Source organism: Chroicocephalus ridibundus, chromosome 2, assembly GCF_963924245.1.
Source record: "Chroicocephalus ridibundus chromosome 2, bChrRid1.1, whole genome shotgun sequence".
Classification (NCBI taxonomy): domain Eukaryota; kingdom Metazoa; phylum Chordata; class Aves; order Charadriiformes; family Laridae; genus Chroicocephalus; species Chroicocephalus ridibundus.
Window position 1 is genome coordinate 160054712 of NC_086285.1, and position 16726 is coordinate 160071437.

General features: G+C 41.5%; 1 protein-coding gene across 1 annotated transcript in view; it reads right to left on the minus strand.

Moving 5' to 3' along the window:
- The window catches only part of LOC134510882 (uncharacterized), a 47662-nt gene that overhangs the window by 14555 nt on the left and 16381 nt on the right, over positions 1-16726 (minus strand). The window contains exons 15-20 of the mRNA XM_063324094.1: positions 13772-13928; positions 13087-13169; positions 6723-6818; positions 2653-2718; positions 2384-2443; positions 1940-2114 (exon numbers count right to left, since the gene is read on the minus strand). Coding sequence (XP_063180164.1) covers positions 1940-2114; positions 2384-2443; positions 2653-2718; positions 6723-6818; positions 13087-13169; positions 13772-13928 — 637 coding nt within the window. The remainder of the gene's footprint in view (positions 1-1939; positions 2115-2383; positions 2444-2652; positions 2719-6722; positions 6819-13086; positions 13170-13771; positions 13929-16726) is intronic.

A 16726-nucleotide genomic window follows, 5' to 3' on the forward strand; every position in this document is an offset into this window, starting at 1 on the left:
GACAAAGCTCCCAATTTGGAGATGACAATTAGCTGCTCTGTGAAATGGGAAAAGTTGGGTTTATGGGCACAAACATTTTCCAATGCCTTGAAAATCTGCATGAATTGTTCAGCCCTGTTTTATGAAACAGAAATGGCAGTGATAAGATCCGAGGTTTGCAAAACTAGTTTCTAAGAAATAAAGTTAGTGAAAAAACTACAGCAGTGTGGGAACTGTGTCTGAGAGACACGTAGCAGCCACCTGTTTGGAGGTTCTCTTGAACCAAGGGCATCTCGGTGTCAGTGGCAAAACAATCCGTCTCCGTTTGCTGCAAACTGCAGTGGGGTTGCCATGCTGCTAAGGAAACCTCACGGCAGGACTGCTCACCAATTTGTAAACACAAAGTGACTCTGTAGACGTTTCTCAGGACAAAACTGCTGATAGATCGTTCTGCTGTTTCTGTATTTACACTGCTCTGCATTAAAATGAAGCTGAGTGAAGCGAAAGCCCAGGTGCTCAGCTCTTCAGGTATCGATCCATTGAACCGACTTGAGCTCCCGTTTCAGCATGTCATCACAATTGTTCAGAAAGCCTTTCATAAGAAGTCTCATGGCTTCTTTCCAGTAGCAGGGTTAGATCTTCATTTTCCCAACCATTCCATACTGGAAAGTGGATGGATTAATTTCCATCTCGCTATAGGCATTGGCCCTTTCTGAACCATTGCTGTCTTCACTCAGGGAATTAACACCTTACACTACATTTTGGAAAAAACTTTTTTCTATTTAGATATGGGTGGATCTTGATTCTCCTTGAATTTCTTTTCACACCTCCTGAGGGCATAAGTGAACAACCATTTGATTGTCCTGTCCTGAGATACATTTTTTCTCACTAGCCCGCTCAGGGTCTGGGGCGGTACCTCTCCAAAGCACAGGGTGGGGTTTGGATGGTTTTGTTCCTGGTGCATGGTACTGGGAAGAGCCCTTAAGCTACAATTTTCTTCTCTGTGCTGGGATGCTCCAGCATCTTACAACCTCTGCATGCACACAGGTATTCAGGGCAAGATCTACTCAACCTGCTAACTGACACGTGAAGTCATATTTAGCTGTGACCTGATTCTGTTGATGATTAAATTCCCCTCAGATGCCAACATTGCCATTATACTCCACTGTGAGCTTACATTGCTGGAGTATTACGCAGCTCCCAATACCAAAAGTTTGGTAAATTTGTAAGCCCCCTAAGTTGCTCAGAATAATGCCCTCATGCTCACCTTATTAACAGGCCCTCCAGGTGTTGGCACTGATTTAAGTGTAAGACAGAATTCTCCAGTACAAGAAATGAACGAGGTTTTGTTGACAAAGACCTGATCTGAATTTAGAGACCTCTGGGTAAGGTAAGTCAAGGAGACGGGTATGGTGTTTACTTATTCTGTTGAGCCAGTGGCCACTCTTTGCAACCAGTTTAAACCAGCTGTGCCACCAGAGTTGCGCAGGTGTGGGGGATTTTGCTTTGATCTGTAGGGTGGGAGTATTTCTTCACATCGAAGTGTGGGGAAATAAAGAGAGACTCCAAGCTATGAGAAAAAAGAAGCAAGTGGGTCATCATGTGCTGTAGATTATGACCACCTCAACTTCATCCGTTTCCAAGCCATGCTGTAAGGCAACTGGTATGGGGTGGTGGCCCAGCAAAAAGATAATGCTCACCAGCTTACAGGACAGGGCTGATAAACCAGAGTTGAAGTTATCTTTTGTAGGTCATAGCAGATATTCAGGTTGCAAGTGAGTGATGACTAGATTAAACAGAGCTGGATGGTGTGGGACTGACTTACCTTTTGAATAAATCTTCTATTTTTTTACTACTGTCCTTAAATCATTTAGGCAAGTGTTATGCTTTGGGTCATCAGAGCAGGAGGGCACTGACAGCCAGTCAGGGCAGAAGAGGACATCTCATGGGTAAGACTTACTCATCAGCTTCATCCACGGGGAGCCCTTCCATCTCAAACCGACAAGTGCAACCATAGTCTTCAAAATCCCTGGGACAAAAACCAGTAATGCACTTCATTTTGCTCACAAAGTTGAGCAGGGCAGGGAAGTTAGTGAAGATGGACTGTAACCAGGTGAAGTGAGAGCCCAGGCAGTCTGGAAAGAAAACAGCCATAGAATGTACGGTAAATGGAGGTGAGCCAGGCACGGGTCACACATGGGGTGACGTTTGCGTACGCAGAGCCTAAACGTGGCAGTAAGACAGGGACATTGAGCAATGCTTGACACTCAGCAGTATTTAGTATTATAGTAGTCTTTGGGGAAATCTACAGCCTCAAAAATCCTGGTTCCTTTTCACTGTATATAAAGGCAAACTCCATGGGATTTCTATTCAGTGCTCAAGTACAACTGGAACACATACTTACCAAAAAATAATGCAACACTTTCCACATTTTGAAAGACTCCATTGAAGAATGTGGCATTGTCTAAATGAAAAAAAATAAACAAACCACACTTCTTTTTAAAAAAGTAAATGACAAGAACTATCCCCAGACCGCCCCGGTCTTGCTTTATTTTTGAGATAAGAGTTACTAGTTATTTGCTAACCGCACACTTCCCTGAAATGCTTCTGAAGTACGAGTGATTCCCCACTGCCACACAGTGCTGTAGAAAGTAAAGCTTAAACCATTCTTACTCAAGATTCTTTCAGGTGTGTCAAGAAGCTCTGGCAGGAATGCTGGCGGCTCCAATTCTTGGCCACCTACCTCAGCAAACAAATTTGAGAAGAAAAAGATTTAAAAATAAAATAAAAAAAAACCCTCAACAAGCTAACAATATATACTTCACGATGACACATATGCTGCAGGCATTTTGAATACCTTCCCACACTAGCAAGCTTATTTATCAAAGCCACGAAACACTTGCTTAGCTTCATCCTTACCCAAGAAAACCCAGAAGCGTTACATTGACTTCAGCTTAAAAAAATCAGTCCTCTGTTAAACTGAGGTATTGCTAGTGAGGATGTGCTAACCCTTGTATTCCTGTGCTCTTCTGAACAGTAGCACTTATGGGGATAAATCAGTAGAATTGTATAAAATTGTTTTGGTTGCCCAGCTGCTTTCATTGTCCCAAATGTTTCTGTTCTGTAACCCTGTGCTCTTCACTTATCTGAAGTCAACAGCTTTGGTTTCTCTGAGTCCTTATTGCCTATTGCCTCTCTTCCTATCACTATTTCTTTCTAAGGTTAATTATCTCTTTTTCCTTTTGAAGATGCTGTGGTATATTTTCCACAGTTTTATTTTTTTCTGTTTCCCTTGTCCTGAATTAGAGTGAAATCTAATACTTCTCGCCCTTCCCATTTTTTTTCCCTTGTTCTTATCTTCTGCGTGATTTCAGGAGAATGTGTTACTTTGAATTTATTTAAACATTAAGGTTTGGGTAGGTTTTCGTGGGTTTGTTTTGGTTTTCATTTTTTTGGGGTTGGGTTTTTTGTTGTTTTTGGTTTGGGTTTGGTTTTTTGTTGTTTTCTGTTTCTTTGTTTGTTTGTTTAGATAATAAGCCAAGGAATCATAGAATCATCATAGAATCATAGAATCATAGGGTTGGAAGGGACCTCTGGAGATCATCTAGTCCAACCCCCCTGCCAGAGCAGGGTCACCTAAAGCAGGTTACACAGGAACACGTCCAGGTGGGTTTTGAATGTCTCCAGAGATGGAGACTCCACCACCTCTCTGGGCAGCCTGTTCCAGTGCTCTGCCACCCTCAGGGTAAAGAAGTTCCTCCTCATGTTTAGGTGGAACTTCCTATGTTCCAGTTTGTGCCCATTGCCTCTTGTCCTGTCCCCGGGCACCACTGAAAAGAGCCTCGCCCCATCGTCCTGACACCCACCCTTTAAGTATTTATAAGCGTTGATAAGGTCACCCCTCAGACGTCTTTTTTCCAGACTGAAGAGACCCAAATCCCCTATCACCCAAATAAATAAGGGTATTTATTGGCTCTAGTATCTGAAAACCAAAGAAAAAAAGAATGTTAAATTCATGGCATAGCTTATGTCTCAGAATAACTGGCATTAGGAAAGCTGCCCATGGAGCGAACAAGATGTTCATGGTAAGAGTCACGCCTCTAGCAATTCATTTCTCAGGTTTAGTGGCAGAATATGGATATGGGATTGAGGGAGGTAGGAAGAGGTGCTTCCTCTTACGTTATTCTTTTCCTGAAAGTCATGGTCACAGTGAAAAGCTTTTGGATGAGCAGCAATTCACCAGAAGTGCGCTTCTGTAGGACCTCTGCAGGGCTGGGAGGAACAGACTGCTTCCACAATCCCGAAAAGGTCTCCTGGTAAAGGCTGGCCTATTCACAGAACTGGAACAAGTCTCTTGAAAGCTTGATGACCATGAGAAATTCCAATTCAAGAGAAATAATGGTATGCCTTGCAAAATAAATAGCGTTGAATGCTATATATTTTTACACATGCTTGTTAAAGAAAAATTGTCCCTTATTTTGTGGCTCAAAGCCCGTATTTCCTCAGCAATGACAAACATCCTTCCCCCAAGCCATGTTCTGTCAAGCGCATCTAGAGCCAGGTCTGACACTCTGAACAACACCATGGCTCCAACTCAGTGTCTACTGATGAACAGCCACTGATCATTCAGTCCTTTCAGCAAAATTTTGGAAAACATGAAAATCCCATTGAGCTGAGATGAGACAGAGGAGAGAATTGGTAAAGCCACGTTACAGAACTGCTGGAAGTTGTGATTGCTCCAGGCTCCTTCACTCGCACTTCGTTCTTCTCAGCAAACTGAATTTGCACATGCCCAATTAACACATTAATGCTTGAAGCTCCCCTGGAGAAAAATCTCTACCACTGGTTCAGCAGCTTGGTGAACCTTTGGCCCTTCTAATCCTTTCATTACGAAGAACGGTATTTCTAATTGCCACTAAGTCAGGATCAATGAACCACTGTTTGCTAACAAGATTGCTCAATTTTGTTTAAATCAGTGGGGGGAAGGACAAAGAGAAAATACTTTCTGGATGAATTATTCTCTTTTCTTCTTTTGCTATCACATCTTTTGGGGCTATTGGTTCTACATCATTCCCTGGGTAGCCAGTGAAAGATAGCACTACAAAAAAATCAATCCCTTAAGCCTCAGAAGACCCTGGGAAGGTCAACATCTCTCGCCTTTCTCTAAAACCTGCTAAATGACTTGGCACGTGTCCAGAGGGGACTTGTATGATACGTCAACTCTTGGGTTTTCCAGTTGTACACCTTATCCACAGATTTTCTTTCAAGATTCAGATACATGTAAAAATGTTTCTGGACTGTGCCTGTGGTGTTGTTACTCTGACAAAGATTTTCTGAAGTGTTATCTTAAAAAAGCCTATCCAAAAAAATATCGGTGCACCTCCAGCTGTGTTTTGCAATCGTGGCAAGTTAAAATGTCATCATATATGGTGTGGATGAAGTCACTATAATTCTCGAGGAGCAGAAACCTTGATTGTGCTGGGAAACGTCAGGGTGCCACAAACCCACCCCATTTGATTTATTCAAGGTAGAACACATTAGCTCCTCACAAAGATGCTAGCTCTTGATCAGTCTCAAAGCAGAGATCAGCAGAATAAATCCCACATAAATATACATCAATAATACTCTCCACACCTAAAAATGGTAACGTTTTCAATCTTTGTGCCCAGCTTGTGCTTAGCTGGGGGAAAAGAATCCAAAAACTGTGGCACAGCCTTTTGAGGTTTGGGAGGAAATCTCTTTGAAAGGTTATGTCAAAAAAAGTTCTGAGTGTCCAGATATTTCTGAGTGCACTAGGTATTATCAGTATGTATAGTCCCTTTTACGTCTGTGGACTAAATATGGACTAAATACCCCTTTATTTTTTATGAATAAACTATGTAAGCATTTTGGCATTCTCTGTCACTGCAATGGGAAATGCTAATATTCTTACTGTTGTCTATTCGTATAGTAGGAGTCTTAAGGTTCAGCTTTGTCAATATATTTTAGCCCATGTGGTTTGTGTTAGACCTGTTTCTTTACTGACTTCTAATGAACTCAGCCCCTAAGAAGACAGGCAACTGGTGAAGTTGAAGGACGTCAGTGCAGAGTTTTGTCTATGCGAAGGTGCTGAGCTTTCTTTTCCCTTTAGAAAGAACCCCACAGAGTGACCAGAAATGGTGTTAGACCTTCTAAGAGTCCTTCTCTTCACCTGCACACCACTACTTCTAATGACGTTCCTACAAAGTGCAGGGACTGCAGAAATGTAAAATGTTTGCCCATCCCTCTCACTGGGAAGTTCATTCACCAATAACAGTAAAATCTAAAGAGTTATATGAAGACAAAAATATTATTCGTACTAAAATTTGAAAGAGGAGCTTTAGATGAACTTGAGTTATATGTCAGGATGCACTGAATGGCTTGGAGAATTTAGACAGTACACATGTATTGAATGATTATATGTAATTTGTAAATATTTTGGAGTCTAAAGCACTTAAATAATGACCAAATGCTAGCAGAGGGGAAGTTACAATTTTTTTGGTTCTATTTTTAATCCCACTAAATATTTCTTGCTTTACTACAAGTCCTGAAAAATATATGTTTTCCAAGTACTCCATAGATAAACTAATTCAAGTGCATTTAGATGCTGAACAACTAGGTTTGAGGGGACAGAAGGCGTGCTGCTACAGGATTGCTTCTAAATGCACGTACTTTAAATAGTATTTAGGCATAAATATCAATCATAAAAATACATTGCCACTTACCACTGTACGACACCATTGACATAGACACCAGCAGAATTACAATCATTTTTTGTTTAATCCAAAGACAAGAAAAAGTCATGCAGCAGACTGGTGTGCCTGGTGAGTTAAGTAAAATATTAGGCAGAATGTTAACTCTGGAATCTGGGAGTGGGAAGACATCGGCTTAGAAAAGCATTCTTTTGTAACCTGGCCCTATTTCTGCTTGATGTAATTCAGTTTTCACACTTATCATAGTAAAAGTACATATTACAGCAATGATGAGCCTTATGTATCCTTCAGATTTTTACCAATGTCCTCTATAAACCTGACTAAAAATTGTTTATTTTAGTATTGCTTTAGGTGAGTCAAGAGGCTCTGCCAACGTTCCCTGTCCCATAGACAGGGAAAGTCCATTTAGCAATAAAATTGTGTACTTGAAGTTTCTTTTGGTTTGCGATGTTTTCACATCTTGATGTTTTCACATCTTACTTACAGGATGTTTAAACAATTCTTCACATCATGTTTAAATTCAGTTATTGAGAAACAGTGTGTAAATGAAGAGACATTCTGAGATTATGTCTATTGAACCCAGTTAATCTGCAATCCATTATATTAGTTTGCTTCACATCACAAAAATATTTCCTATTTTGTAGTCAAACATTACTATCTGTGTTGAGATGATCTAATGTATCATATATTTTCTAATGATAAACCCTATGTTGTCTGAAGAGCTTCAAGTTCTGGGTGTGTTTGTCCTTACAGAAATGTGCATAAAGAATTCTTCTGAAGCTAAAAGCCTTGCACTAGTATTCATTAAATGACAGATAATAGATTGGTTTTGAACTACACTCAGTTTACCCTAAATTTAGAATTATTTTCTAAGTAAATCAGGCACCGAGTTTTTTTACAGCCAAATAAATGAGCATTCATTTATCAGTTTTCAAATATGTATGTACTGTTATCTGCCACCCTAAGGTCAAATATTGCATTCATTTCTATTAAAAAATCTCTTAATGTTTCATCAGGAAGTGAGTTTATAAATCTAAATAGCTCTAAATATTTCTAATCTAATCTACTACCCCAAATCTCTTACCTACACTTTATTCTACAATTCCACAGTCACAGATAGTTTATTCTACATTGTTTCCTTCCTGATTCCTGTATTATAGAGTACATCTAGAAAGGCTTACCTTGAGGGATGTTATTCGAAAGCAGTTGGATGGAGGACAAATGGATTTCAACAAAGTCAGTACTAAATTATTTATACCCACTTGGATAAATACCTCACCCATGTGATCACTTCCTTTATCAAACCCACTTCAACATTTATTAATTAATTCTTCCATGAGATTCCTGAGGGTCATTATGCCTACAGTGTATCTCAGTAATATAGCTCCAGCCATGTAAAGGATCTATACCGAGAATTCTGTTCTGCAGGTGCATTCACAGTATAGTAACTTTCCCTAATACTCTTGGCTGTAATTAAATAACAATCATCTCATTGTTATTTATCACTCACAAAATCTCTGGGGCATGTGAATATGGCTTTAATAGCTTAGCAAGGGGTAGTGTTCAGTGACGAAAGATGACTGAAAATTTATACATCTTTAAACGCTAGCATTCCTCAGGGTTGAGAAGCCCGCTCTCGTCTGTCCACGGTGGCTCTGATCCAAAGCTGAGTGAAATCGAGGGGAAGGTTGAGTCCATGAACTTTGGGAAGGGTTCTCCTCATGGGAGGGGAGGAGACCTTTGGGAAGGTGTGCTTTTTGCCAGGGTTCAGACGCATCTACCCTTCAAAGATGCCATTGACAAAGGCAAACTCTCCACTGAATTTTATCACGGAGAAGTGAGAAGTCTGACAAATTGGGAACTGTAAAAATACTTATGTGAACAACAGGCTTGGCTCCTCCAGGGCCCTGTGAACTATATTGTCTTCAGAAAGGCCTTTGACACAGTGTCCCATAAGATCCTCATGGAGAAGTTGTTGATATATGGAATAGATGAGCCCAGTGAGGTGGGTTGAAAACTATCTGAATGGCAGGGCCCAGAGGGTGGTGGTCAGCAGCGCAAAGTCCAGTTGGAGGCCAGTGTGTGGTGGTGTATGCCAGCAATCTATACTGGGTCCAGTCTTACTTACATCTTCATTAATGATCTGGATGCTTGGACGGTGTGCCGTCAGCAAATTTGCAGATAGCACCAAACTGGGAGGAGCAGCTGGTACACCAGAGGGTCATGCTGCCATCCAGAGGGACGTTGATGGGCTGGAGAAATGGGCCAACAGGAACTTCATGAAGTTCAACAAAGTGCAGAGTCCTGCACCTGGGGAGGCACAGCCCCATGCACCACAACAGGCTGGGGGCCACCCAGCTGGAAAGCAGCCTGGCAGAAAAGGACTTGGGTCCTGGTGGGCACCAAGTTGAACTTGAGTAAGCAGGGTGCCCTTGCAGCAAAGAAGGCTAAGGATATCCTCGGCTGCATTAAGCAAAATATTACCAGCAGATCGAGGGAGCGGATCCTTCCCCTCTAGTCAGCACTGATGAGGCCACACCTGGAGCACTGCATCCAGTTTTGGGCTCCTCGATATGAGACAGACACAGACAAACTTCAGACAGTCCAAAGGGTCACAAAAATGATTAAAAGACTGGAGCATCTCTCATATGAGGAGGCCCTGAGAAAACAGAGACTCTTCAACCTAGAGAAGGCTCGGGGGGGGGTCTCATCAATGCCTCTAAATACCTGAAGGGAGGGTGCAAAGAGGGCAGAGCCAGGCTCTTTTCAGTGGTGCTCAATGACAGGACCAGAGGTAGTGGGTACAAACTGAAACACAGGAGGTTCCCTCAGAACATCTGGAAACACTTCTTTTACTGTAAGGGAGATCAAGCACTGGCACAGGTTACCCAGAGAGGTTCTGAGTCTCCCTCCTGCTCTCCTCCTTTGGAGATATTCCAAAGCCATCTGGACATGGTCCTGGGTAACTGGCTGTAGGTGGCCCTGCTTGGGCAGGAAGGGTGGACCAGATGACCTCCTGACCAGAGGACCTCCTGATGTCCCTTCTAGCCTCAACCATTTTGTGATTCTCTGATTCTATATTGCTTCAGTACTGACGTTACCAGGAAAAGGTCAGGGTCCAGTCATAAGATCCAGACATATGATCCTATCAAGCAATGTTACAGAAGAGTGAAATGTGGCAGAAATTATGCCTTAAGGATATGAAAATTCATTTTCATATGAGTTTTGGTGCTTCCTGTTAGAGTTTGCAGGGGTTGCCCAAAGTGCAATCTACTGTCTTGACGAACATCTTCAGCCTGACAAATCAGAGTGGGCTTGGCCGGACATAATAATGAACAATGAGTCCTCTGAGATATTGATATGCCCATATGCCACCATCATGTCTGTACTTCTGCCAAACGTGCACAGAGGCTTTGCAGGACTGAAAACCCTGGAATATGTAAAAAAGTTTTCTTTTTTTGAGGGCAGCCAATGTGCTCACTTTTTTCATGGAACCTTGCTTTTTCATTTCTTCTCTTATTTCACAGTTTTTCTCATTAATTTTCATTATTCTCCTGGGAAAGCCAAACAGTAAGTCATAAACAACCGTGACAAGAAGGTTGTAATTCAGGACAGGTACCATTAATCTTTTCTCAGCTCCTTTCACAAACACCCATAACTACGTGATACTAATTCTCACCCCATGAACACCCTTGGGCAGTAGTTCTCAACCCTTTCCAAGCCCTCAGAGTGGGGACAGCTGTGACCTACCCAGACACGGCTGAGGCACACCCTGTCACACTGTAGAGAGGCTAGCACTCTGTCCAAGGGCTTGTATTCCTGCAGGAAAAACACAGCACGGTTTCTTATAAACACAGAAGTGTCCTTTAGCGTGGAGATCAGTGCTACAACTCAGAGCTGATTAAATTTACTAAAATAATAATAAAACAGTTCTTTTAAAAGGAAAGCCGTTTCAAAAAAATATTCTTCTTTTACTATTTTCTTTTTATTCAAAACTAAAAAGTTCCAGAAAGTCAAACTGATTTTAATCATTGTTTTCTCCTCTTAGAGTCTTGTTTTAATGTCCTTCTTCCTGAGCTCTCAGAAAGCTTAATGGTAAAAATGTAAGAAACAATAGAGATTTATTTTTTTAAATCATGTCTTCAGGCTTTAAGATGTTTTTGTGAGATTTAAAAGCAACAGTTGCATAAAGGTGTAATTCATTCGGCTCGTCACATCAGAACTGATCCTGCCTTGGACGAGGACATGTGCTGCAGAGCGAGACGTCTCCACGTATTCCCAATTTATACATCCACTGTATCGACATTCCTATTTCTTCCACTGGCCTAACTTTCAATACCAACTGTAATTGGTACTACGCCACCTTTCTCTTTGGCTTTATATTACTTAGAACACATGTTTCTTCAGTGAAACATCAATATGCAGCATCTGTAATGCAAATAATATTTTATTGTTTTTAAATATTAATGGCTTGATGATGTACTTTGGGTTGATAGTAGCATCACATAGAATCATAGAACAGTCTGGGTTGGAAAGGACCTTTAAAGCCCATCTAGTCCAATGTCCCCTGCAATAAGCAGGGACATCTTCAACTAGATCAGGGTGCTCGGAGCCCCATCCAACCTGACCTGGAATGTTTCCAGGGATGGAGCACCTAGCAACCCTCTGGACAGCCTCTTCCAATGTTTCACCACCCTCATTGTAAAAACCATCTAGTCTAAATCTACCTTCCTTTAGTTTAAACCCCTTGTCCTGTCACAACAGGCCCTGCCAAAATGTCTGTCCCCATCTTTCTTATAACCCCCCTTTAAGCACTGAAAGGCTGCTATAAGGTCTCCCTGGAGCCTTCTCTTCTCCAGGCTGAACAACCCCAACTCTCTTGGCCTGTCCTCATAGGAGAGGTATTCCAGCCCTCTGATTATTTTTGTGGCCTCCTCTGGACCCACTCAAACAGGTCCATGTCCTTCCTGTACTGAGGACTCCAAAGCTGGACACAGTACACCAGGTGGGGTCTCACGAGAGCAGACCAGAGGGAGAGAATGACCTCTCTCGACCTGCTGGCCAGTCTTCTTTCGGTGTAGCCCAACAAAGGTTGGCTAGTTGTGCTAGTTCATATCTAATTTTTCATCCACCAGTACCCCCAAGTCCTTTTCGGCAGGGCTGCTCTCAATCCCTTCATCCCCCAGCCTGTATTGATACCGGGGGTTGCCCTGACCCACGTGCAGGACCCTGCACTTGGCCCTGTTGAACCTCATGAGGTTCACACGGGCCCACTTCTGGAGCTTCTCCAGGTCCCTCTGGATGGCATCCCTGCCCACAGCATGTCAACCACACTGCTCAACTTGGTGTTACCCGCAAACTTGCTGAGGGTGCACTTGATCCCACTGTTTATATCACTGATGAAGATATTGAACAGTACTGGTCCCAATACAGACCCCTGAGGGACATATTGCTGCAGTGTAGCGAAATACAGGATCGTGCAATTTGTTTGGCTATTCTTTCCTCTCTTAAAATTGGCTTTTAGTTCAACAGAGGTACTGAGGAAGGAGAGGAATTTTGGTGAGCTCACACAAATATATCACAGAGTGAGAGTACGAGAGGTGTGAACATTTCCTTGGTCGATCTCTGCACTAGATGAGTTCCTGAAGCAATGGGAGACTCTTGATTTGGAATAATGGCTAACCTGCTTATGTTTAACACCAGGAAAAGTCCTTCTTTTTTTCAGTATTTCAGGTTGCTTTTAAATTATTTTGTATTTGTTCATTTTGATTGCGTTATCTGAATTATAAATAAAACTAGAATAAACTATTTGCATTCACTAGCCAACCATGTAAATATCCTTATAAAATACAATTTTTAAAAGTCTTTCAATGCTTTTATTGCAGTTACATCAGTTACATCATTTGTATAAAACACATCAGTTTTTACACATTATTTTTACAATGCCTCGGAGGAAGACACGCTTCTAGGTTAGCATCTGGTTAATAGCTTGTCTTGTTACAAATATTTGCAAATAACCTGTTACATCCTGATTTTTACACTGGGAAATGAGAGAGACAACTAAAACTGCCACCAATCTTCCAATTTGCAGTAAAATTCCTCAGTGCTCTAGACCAATGTACAGATGTTTTTAAGGCATTTTTGTTTCAATGCTGGAAGAACACAAGAAAACTGCTGTCAGAAGAGGTTTCATGAGGAAAATATTAAAAGCATACATGAAGGTTAAATAATCCTTTTTTTTCCTAATCCTTTAAAAATAATTATAAGATAAAACAGCTATGTGATGGAAGACAGCAAATACTCTGCAGATACCTAAAACTTTTTATTATACCTTCATAATAAGGCATGTAGAGATATAAGGAGAAAATATACTTACTGTGGGAGTAAGCAAGTCTTTTGACCCTTTCACAGACATAACTTGCATTTTTCAAGAACCAGGAATAGTATTCAACACAGTACCTAGAGATGCAGTTAAAGTGAGGAGAATAGTAGCTTGCTATCTTTCATAATGGCTTCAAACTGAAAGAGGGTAGATTTAAGTTAGATATCAGGAAGAAATTCTTTATTGTGAGGGTGGTGAGATACTGGCCCAGGTTGCCCAGAGAAGTTGTGGCTGCCCCATCCCTGGAGGTGTTCAAGGCCAGGCTGGATGGGGCTTTGAGCAGCCTGGTCTAGTGGGAGGTGTCCCTGCCCATGGCAGGGGGTTGGAATTAGGTGATCTTTAAGGTGCCTTCCAACCTGAACCAATCTGTGATTCTATGATAAGCATAGCTGTATGCACATCATACTGTTAATATTAAATATAGAAATAAAAAGCCAGATTCTGACCTCAATGATGTGATTAAATATTTGGAAAAAATCAACTGAACTTTATTCACTTAGTGTGAATAGTGGAAGCCAGGTCAGATATTGATCGGTGCACCAGGGATGCATTTGAGTCTCAGTGAGCAGCCACAGACTCTCAAAAATGTGCATTGGTGATTGCAAATTGCCATTTGAAAAAAGCCCAATACAGTAGTTTAAGCAGGGAGAGAGAGAGAGAAATTAGTGCCAGGTTTTACCTCATGGCTTCCTTTCTGGAATATCTTCTCTGACCAACGCAGAGGCACAGCTGAAAAAACCTACACAGCTCCATCACACAGGGATTGATCTTCTGCACTATAAGAGTGACAGGAGGCGAGGTCACACGGGACTCTTTGAGGATCGCCTGCGGACACCCTAGGAAAAAATACAGCCCCGAAGCAGTTCAAATACTTGTCTCACTAAATTTCTTGCAGTGCCTTATCTAGGCTCTGAGAAACACATAGATTAATAAACTCACGTAGGTATCTTAAAATCAAATCTGAGTGAGGCAGATAATTGAAAACAACACACAGCCTGGCTTGAGTGAATAAAATAAGTATTCTGTTGAATTTATTATTTTTTATCGTTCCTGGTTAGTTACTTAAAACCACATTGTTTTTATCTATCTCAAATGCAAGGAACAACTCTAAAGATGTAATTTATTTATTGTTACCTATTTAGGTGGAGGTTCAGTTGCCACTGACGCATCAGTTTTCCACAGTGCAAAACAGCAAGAGAAAAAACCAGCACTGTACACTTAATATTTTTGATATTTTCTCTATATATGTGCTACTTTAATGAAAAATTCGCTTCCAGTTCCACATGCTTCCCTACACCCAACCTCTAAATCGGAGCCCTGGATTAAATATGACTGAGCTAATAAACAAACACTGCTCTCTCCATCACTTTTTTTTAGTCTCATTAACAAAATAAGCATGATTTATGCAGAGGTTATGGCTTTCTCTCTGTCCATCTCTCCGTCTGTCAGTTTTCCCCTTCTTGCCTTTAGTGACTTGAATAATCAGCTGATTTCAGCCCAGTTTTTAGGGATGGGTGAATATCCTCTGGATAAATACATTCCTACAGGTTTCATGAAAACTGACGAGTACCTGGAGAAGAAAAGGTCAATTTTTGCCCGTACTGAGAGGAAAGTAGGAATAATTGCTCCATCTAATATTTGTTTGCCAGCAGCCAGAGGGTTAATCAGTGTTTTTTTCAAGTGACCACCACCGTATTATTTTAACTTAAGAAAAATGCAGGGAAACGGTGTACCTGGGTGTGGACTCCCTCTTCCCCTCTCTTGAGCCAGTTAAAATGAAAATATCTAGTTTACTCTATTCACTGAATCTTCTGCAGTCAGCAGCAAGAGACAAACGTTTGCACACCAAACATTTCATCCTGCCAGCAAATGCAGCTGTGCCAGACGGCAGAAAAAGCAACATTACAGAATAGGTGATGGTGGCTTATAATAAAATCCTGAATCGCAATGTGGGTTTTCGGTGTCAAATACAGCCTCTCTCCAGACTCTCCTTCTGCTAGAGAAAAGAAGGCAAGGTGAAAATGGAGGAAACTGAGAAAAGGCAGGGCAAAACTGAAGCATTTTTCAGGGCCTTTTTTCATTATATTAAGAGAAAAACGCAACATTTGCCTTAGTCTTTTCTTCTCCAAACCATTACCTGTCACACATCAGCTTCCACCATAGCTAACTGTTGTGTTACGATGGGTCAGAATCAAAGGACTTGCTAGAAAAAAAAAAAATGCAATATTTGCAATATGCTAAAAGGCTACCAGGGCATTGCTAAAACAGGTGTGTAACCACCTCTCTTTTGCATATTTAATAAACATGCTCAGAAGAGGAGATGTGTGTGCATGAGGGCACACTTTCGGTGTGAAGTGAAGCCACCTGCCCTTCGAGGCATCACATGTGGCCCTGGGGAGCTGCCTGCACACACGTCCTGTTGGCCCCTGCATGCTGCAATCCTTCCAAAGGGATGTCTCCCCTACACCAACCCTCTTAAAGAAATAAGGGACAACCCTGCAAATCCCACGCTGGGGTTCTGAAAAGATAACCAGGGACCAGGCTGCGAGAGGGCACATTTTGCATGATGTGGGGTGTCCTCCTCACGCGCACCCATTGGGGTGGAAGAGCCCGAACGTGCAGAGCGAAGGCGGCTGCAGTGTGATATCAACTGTTTTTTTGTTTTCATTTGTGTAACTGGCAGCAGGCTTTGGCCATGCGTAGGTAAGCTGCCTTACCTGCAGAGTATAATCCCCTTAGGCAATGTAATTGCATTTCCAGGTTCACGTCTCACATGCTTTATAGCTTTGGGCCAGCTTATGTTATGTGATAGGAGAGGTTACGGAGGTTAAATTTGGACTAATGAAGTTCTGTTGAAATAAGCTTGAGTTGTCTAGCGCTGACAAGAAGTTTAATATGAAATGGCATTCACGGGCAGGAGGAAAATAGAGGCTCTGCCAACCTGAAAGCGATCACTATGAAACCATTTCTCTTCTGCCAGCGCTTGCCCAGGTATGTCATGGAGGAGTAACGGGCAGACGCTTGCAGCTCCCAAACTCACCGGCCCCTCTGAAAACTGTGTGTCAAAGGCACTACACAAATATCAAATGTAATTATTCAGCAATGGGCAAGAGGAAGCCCTATTTCTCGTAATTTTAGCAACTTTGCATAAATGTCATTAGGCTTTGTCTACTTAATAGCATTTGACACACCTTGATTTTTTTTCCACTCAATTGCAATTAAAAATTAATCGTTTCTTGCTTTAATAAATACTCTTCATGTTAATAACCAAACAGCAGAACGTGAGGCTATGAGGTTTTAATGGAAATTGCCCATGAAAAGGGGTGTTAGAGTTGTTGTGAATAATTAAAACTCGCTAAAGGCCACCCTCCAATGAATCTCAACGTCTCTGCCAAAGCAGGCGCTCACTGTCCTGCCCAACAGGTGTTAAATGCTTGACAAAAGCTGCGTGTTTTGTCAGCAGGAATTCATCTTTATCGAAATGTAAATTGAATGACTGCAATTGCAATTTGGATTCATCTATGTGGGAAAGAGAAGTCAAATAAAGCTGAAAGTTAAACAGATTGCTTTGGTTTTCATTTTTGACAATCACTTATTTTTAAATTAGTGCTGCATTTACATAATACTGTATTTA